Below are 6,829 nucleotides of genomic sequence, written 5' to 3'. Positions count from 1 at the left end.
CGAAGGGAGTACTATTTTAACTTTTTTTCTAATTACTCCCTCCGTCCCGTGCTACTGGCACGTTTGCTTTTCGGCTCGTCACAAAGTCCTTACACTATTTATAATTTAAGTTAGAATTAATGCATTTAATTAATATGTTAGTTTAAGTTAAGAGCTCTTTTATTAAGTGATGTCTCATTACACCTAAAATTCTTTTTTAATTACACAAAAAAATCAATCCCAAATTTACGGCCTAAAATGAAAAGTGCGAGTAGCATGGGACGGAGGGAGTATTATTTTTATAGCAATAAATTATAAATAAATACTCGTACTGTATTATGATAAATTTCGGAATATGTAATTTCGCTGACCTTTCGAAATTTAGGATTAAATTCGCAGACCTTTCGTAATATGGATCGAGGCATGCGATTTTTTCAGAATAAGGGGTTTTTCTCTTCTTTTTCTAATTAAATCCCTCACAAAATATATGAATAGACCATAATATCCCACATAGATTTCTTTTTGTAATCGGTTTTTTCATCTTCCCTACGCTAATCGTTAATCTTGATAATGAAACCCCAATTTTGAACCTCAAGCTCGCCATCTCTCTCCCCTTCATTCCCCACCCTCATATTATTATTGTACACTATGTATTTGTTCGTGCCTTTAAACTATATATTGTTGTTATTTATCTGCATATACGTATATTATTGTTTTTTTCTTAAGCAGCAGAAAGAAACTGAGCAACAACACTATATCCTTACATATCAGTAGGGCTAGTTTTCAAATTTGAAATCTACTTAATATCTAATTGTTAATATTACTTGATGTTGTGGAAAGTAGAAATACTCCACTTGATTCTTGGCTTCTGGAAAGGCAAACGTGAGTTTGGGGGAACTGGGGAAATATATGTTAAATTTAATAAATGGGTAGTTTGGTCAATATATATATTTTGTGAGGAAAATAATAAAAAAAAGATTAAAAAAAATAAAAATCCATTATTCTGAAAAATTCGCATGGCTGGATCCTATATTACGAAAGTTCAACGAAATTAATCACATATTCTGAAATTTTTCTTTCTTATTCAATATATCAGCGAAATTAATCTCAGAAATTTGTCTTTCATATTCAATATCTCTCTGTCATCCTGATTTTGACGTTTTTTTCCCCTCTTCTCTTGTTTACTTAACCAAACGAAATCAGGCTATTTTCGAGCACTATCTCATCGGAGGAACGGTTGATCACAATTTGAATAAAAATACAGGAGCAGCAATGGAGATGCATATGCCAGATCATGCAGCGAGGTTGAGTTTATTGATGCTGGATCATCTTAGCTTATTGCTGTAGTTGATTTTTCTTTAAAACCATTGTATACTCGTTCCCCTCTTTGAGAATATGTGTTTTGTTTGTCTTAGTTTATTTATATTTATCTTTTTCGATTCCTCTTTTGCTTTTAAACTATGGAACACTTATACAACTTTAGTTAATCAAATCAGTTTCAATCAATCAGAGGTTTGAATAAGCAAATCAATTTGATATTCGCGGTGAATTTTACCTTCCTCTTTGTCAAGTACTATTCCTTTTTTAGCTAAATTGGTTTATCCCATTGAAAAGTGGACAGTAGTCTGTAAGACATGGGCATATATATGTTCTATATCCTCTCATACACGTACCTATGAATCATTACACATTAATACTTGGAGTTATTATTTATAAAGGAGATACGGCATTTTTTTCTGTGTTATTATGGATAATAACTTGTGAGGATGGCCACTGTTTCTAGAATTTTAGGACACTTGTTGACTGTACCTTTAGACTTGTATATGAACTCGTCCTTGCTTTGTTGGTTGGAATCACTTCTGAAGTTGTATAGGGCTTCATGTATGAGCAGAATGGGAGGATACTAATTTCTGACATTGCTGCAACAGGTACTCCTTTTTGGCGACTTGTGCTGAAACAATTTGATGATTTACTTGTGCAGATACTAATTGTAGTTGCTATGGTCTCCTTCCGTTTGGCATTGGCTAATGGAGAGACAGGGTTATCTGTCTTCTTAGAGCCTTCAGTAAGATATCATATTTATCAGTTACTACAGCGCATATCCATTTCATTTATAGCATGTGATATGTCAAAATAACTTTATTGAGCATAGAAAATGCTATTAGCTTTCTGAAACTTGAGTACGAGCGGATTGTTAGCAACAAACGGGCACACGTGTCTGTTTCATGCATTAATTACATAGCTGAGTTGCAGTGTGATGAGAAAAAGAATGCATCAGATATTATTTGCAAGAATTTTTTGCTCCAGTATTTTGATCATTCCTTGTTTATCCAAAGTTTCTGAATGAGACATATCCATGGAATTATTAAGGTTCATGGGAAAGAAATTCAAGGGATTATGCGACAATAACATCAAGATTGCCAAAAGCATGAAACGTTTCATCAAATCTTTAGCTTCTTTCTTGTTGGCATCACAGGTCGTTTAGTTTAGAGACTTCAGTACCTGGTATGCAGGAACTACGTGCATACCAAGCTGATGTTGCAACTGTCCTACGAAATGGTAATACAGACTCTTCTGTTGTTTCTCAATCTTACCCGCTGTCCCTGGAGATATTGTAGAAGTCACCGGTATGCCAGCATTACACTTTTATATTTCCTCCCTATCTCCTTGTGTGGCCCTTTTCCCTATCTCCCATCCCTCCCTCTTTCTAAATTTTGTCAATCACACAGTTGGATGCAAGATTCCAGCAGATATGAGGATGATAGAAATGCTTAAGTGATTAATCACATGTTGATCAAGCAATTCTTACAGGTACTTTCATGCCTTAGAAAAAGAACTATGAAGGTATCCACTGTAATATTATTGTTGATTTTATGAGAACTATCATTAGAATCATTTTGTTTCCATATATATGAAAACTCAAAATCACTGGTAAGTTTCACGGAACAAACAATGTGGGGTCTTGATTCCCTTTTTTATAGTGTTTTTCGTGTTCATTTGCTGAATTCTGATATACATATATTTTGGATGATACAAAATTCAATAATTGCTTCAACGGGCCATCTTGTGATGTGAAGAAGAACAAAATGAAATGACGAATTGAGATCCGGTTCTTTTTATTGGACTTTGAAGTATCTCAATCAATTTTCTCATGAGACAATCACATTGCAGTTGAGCTTGTTCGTTATACTTCGTTGCTGGGATCTCAATCCTACTTTGAATTGCCTGTTGTGTTTGACTTGGGAGTTGCAAAGGTGATATTGCAAAATCTTCTGTTAGAGGGTTGATTGCAAGGTCAATCCTTCTGTGAGGACGCCTGCACAGTTCGGACAGATCTAACATGTTCACATTTGCTCTGTATATTGTCCCTTTTCTTTAGGGTTATTGCCCCTTTCTAGTTAAAGGTAAAAAGAATTAATGTCAGTTTTTTTGTGATAATTTCCACTTTCCATCGAGAAAATTTTCACTTTTATCTATTTGCACCATACAGACACGTCCTTACAGTAGTGTTTGCATTTCAGTTTCTAGTTCAGGAAAGGAACAGTATTTGTAAACATCTTTACAAGACAAGAAGCTTCAAATGTTACTGTAGGGTTATGGTGAATAATGTGGTCTGTTGCACCTTTCCTGTTTATTTCTTCATGAGAATTTGTACCTACTTGGTATATTCTTGTTTGACTAATGTTTCTTTAAACTTCAGGTGGATTTCGACACTTGTTCCACAAGGGAAACAAGCTATCCTTGCACCGTGTTTAGTGATAAGCATCCTTCAACGGTTTCAATGACTATACTTGTTGTTGAGATGTTGAACAACCTTAGTGAAAACCAGTCACTCTTGTGAGTACGTACCCACTCATCTGTAACTTAATAGCATAAACCTTAGGTGTACACACACATCGGAGCTTTTTGCTGCTCCGTACCTAATTGAGTTGATATGTTTGAGCCACATTGCATATTGTTTGCTTCTTAAAGCTAGCTTATGAGAATGTTTAATCTGAAATATCTTCTTCCTCTTTGATAGCTCTCTTCCTCTTTTATGAGCTTAACACAAACATGCTCTTGAAACCACTAGCTATTGCAGGACTGCAGTATCTCTTTCCCTTAAATCTTGTGAATTTTAGAAGCTCACATTCTGAAAATATCTTTGAAATAGTTACTGACCACGAAAGTGTATTGTGCACCTTGGTTGAGTTACATTTATAAACATTGATAAATTAATTTTTTTTATATTGTACTACATAGCTTTATAAAGAGACAGTGTTAAACAGATAATTTTGAAAGCAATGATCATATGCACGTAAACACAAGCAAAGGCAAAATGAACCAAATAAAAACTGGATAAGACATTTGCATACTCATTTAACAGCGATAAACCTGTGTTTGATGTTCAAACACAAGTAGATATAATTGATGAGATATTGAAGTTCTTTTCAAGTAGCTCAAGAGGTAACTTTCTTCCTGATCAACGTTTTCAATTCATCCTAGAACTCAATTACAATGGTATATGTATGTTTTTACTAATTTGGAATTAAATAAGTTGTTGGGTCCGCTTTTATGCTTGGTTGGCGTTTACTATGTTTGGATAAGCGGTGCCCAATATGTGTGGTCCGCATGGGTAGGCGGCATCCGGTAATTGTTTTGAGAATCTTCGATTCCGACGTTCAGTTGCATCACAGGCATTCCGTTCAACTTAAGATTGAGGAGAATGGATTTACCTTATCAGTGGATGGAGTTATTTTCGACTTGAGTGCTCAAGAACTGCGTGCCAGAAACCTTTTTGATCGACAGATTTGCTTCAGCTATAATGACTGATTCAGCTAATCTAGAGACCATAATTATTATTCAAAGAAAGAGCTGTCATGCTTGTGGAAACTAAAAAGATGTACAGAAGAAACATTTGTAGAGATATTTATAGAGGTAAAAGTAAAAGGGAGATCAATACAATACTACTACTATTCAAAATAATGAAAATATTAGTTTCTATTTTGATACCAATTTTTGTTTATTACTACATTTTGTGGGATTTAATTCATATTTTATTATGCAATTCTAATGACTCTTGAACATGGAGTATTAATTAACTCATTGGAGTATATAGAGCAAATGCCAAAACTGGTCCTGAAAATATGCTCATTTTATGATTTTCGGCATATACTTTATCTTTTGAATTTTTGCATCCTGAACATTTCAACTCGGATCACAATTGTTCCTACACTAACAATTCCGTCAAATTTTAAACGGTTTAAACCCGATTTTGACCAATTTTTAAACGGTTTTAACCCGAATGAGACTGTTAAAACCATCAAAATCGGGTTACAACCGTTTAAAAATTTATGGAATTGTTAGTTTAGGATCAATTGTGATCTGAGTTGAAATGTCCAGGATGTAAAAATTCAAAAGATAAAGTATATGACCAAAATCGTAAAATGGGCATATGTTCAGGACCAGTTTTGGCCTTTAATCGAGTATATATATCATTTGTTTAGATTAGTATTATAAATTACCTTAATTATATCATTACAAAAATTATCTTAATTAATTAGATGAGCAATATATAACGTTATTAAATTACCTTAAGTCAGAAACCGGTTTAAATTACATATTCACATTTACACATACAATTACAAAAATGACACAAATAACTATTTATATAACGAAATTTGTCCTATTTTCAAATCACAAAGTTCCAAAGCATGATTAATTTCAGTTGTCATTATATGATTCAAACACTCTCCGCCAAATCAATCTAACTACAACATTAATACTAGATATAATCATTAACAACAATTTAATTTGTAATTTCTTATGCTCCTACCGAAAAACACAAATCTAACATACACTAATATTGCAACCTACCTATATTATTTCCAAAAATGAAAAAAAAGAGGACCATAAATGGTTACACACGAGCTTGCAACCTAGCTATATTGAAGTAGGAGTATATTAATTTCTTGCAAAAAAAGAAAAAGAGGATAAATGGTTCCACACGTGTAAGTAAACAAAATATCAAAGCAGTGCGGTTCTCACCGCAGCATGACTTTTGCTTCTTGGATACTTCAATTCACACTTCCTATCAACAATTTTACTATTATCAAATTTATTAATATTACCAATTTTAATATCTTCACCAAAATATCCAGTTGGCCTCTCCTCATCAATTCTCCCCATTGCCACGCTGGCGCTTCTAGACGGCAGGGCCCGCCGGCCGGGCTTCGCCTTCCGCTCCTGCTTCACGTAGGCATCGAGATCGACCCTGCCGCCTATGGTACGGGCCGAAGCAGCCCGTACCAGCTCGCGGTAGTCCACGTCGTCGTCGCGGCGAGACCGTGACGACGACATGGTCGCGCTGAAGCTCCGAGGCAGGGCCGGGCCGGGCTGCACGGAGCTCTGCAGCCCGATGGCGTTTGAATTCGCGCAGTTTAGCATGCTTTTCACGTAGAAGTCGCGGGCCTTGCAGAGGGCCCGGTATGGAGTGGTGATTATGAACACAAACAGGCTTTGTTGTTGGCTCGCTTTTTTGTTCATCTTGGCGCCTCTCCTTTTCTCTCTCTTGAGACTAGAAATGGTTGTTTATTTTGTATGGCAAAAAGAAGAATGGAGAATGAAGAAATAGTTGTGTTGGGACCTATCTCTTTGTTTGATAATAATGAAGTCAAATAATTTAATATAGATGAGGGATAAACTTTAATGCCAACTGACTCTATTAGGAGTATTAAATACACCTACAACCAAAATAGTATTTTCTAAATAATTACCCTAAATCAGTGGCATAAAATATCTAATGCATGCCAACATCAACGATAATAGTATTAGTAGTAGTACACATGTTTTGTGCTTATTATAATTTAAA

General features: G+C 34.9%; 1 protein-coding gene and 1 long non-coding RNA gene across 5 annotated transcripts; one reads left to right on the top strand and one right to left on the bottom strand.

Moving 5' to 3' along the window:
• The first annotated feature begins 1,080 nt into the window (after positions 1-1,080).
• On the top strand, positions 1,081-3,995 carry LOC121803125. Of its 4 annotated transcripts, none has more exons than XR_006050920.1 (6): positions 1,081-1,283; positions 1,908-2,044; positions 2,456-2,606; positions 2,709-3,383; positions 3,501-3,590; positions 3,680-3,995. It is a non-coding gene; the product is annotated as an uncharacterized LOC121803125 (long non-coding RNA). The 4 variants fall into 4 exon arrangements; XR_006050921.1 differs by having other exon boundaries at positions 1,908-2,606; positions 2,709-2,790; positions 3,151-3,383; XR_006050922.1 differs by having other exon boundaries at positions 1,908-2,606; positions 2,709-2,790; positions 3,057-3,383.
• Positions 3,996-5,985: 1,990 nt separating this feature from the next.
• LOC121804236 lies at positions 5,986-6,504 on the bottom strand. The gene has a single exon (XM_042203752.1). The coding sequence runs from the start codon at positions 6,502-6,504 to the stop codon at positions 5,986-5,988; it is 519 nt and encodes a 172-aa protein (XP_042059686.1).
• Positions 6,505-6,829: the final 325 nt, after the last annotated feature.

The sequence above is a fragment of the Salvia splendens genome, chromosome 5, assembly GCF_004379255.2.
Source record: "Salvia splendens isolate huo1 chromosome 5, SspV2, whole genome shotgun sequence".
Classification (NCBI taxonomy): Eukaryota; Viridiplantae; Streptophyta; class Magnoliopsida; order Lamiales; family Lamiaceae; genus Salvia; species Salvia splendens.
The sequence above is the reverse complement of the archived record's forward strand: the minus strand, read 5'-3'. Positions and strand labels throughout refer to the sequence as shown.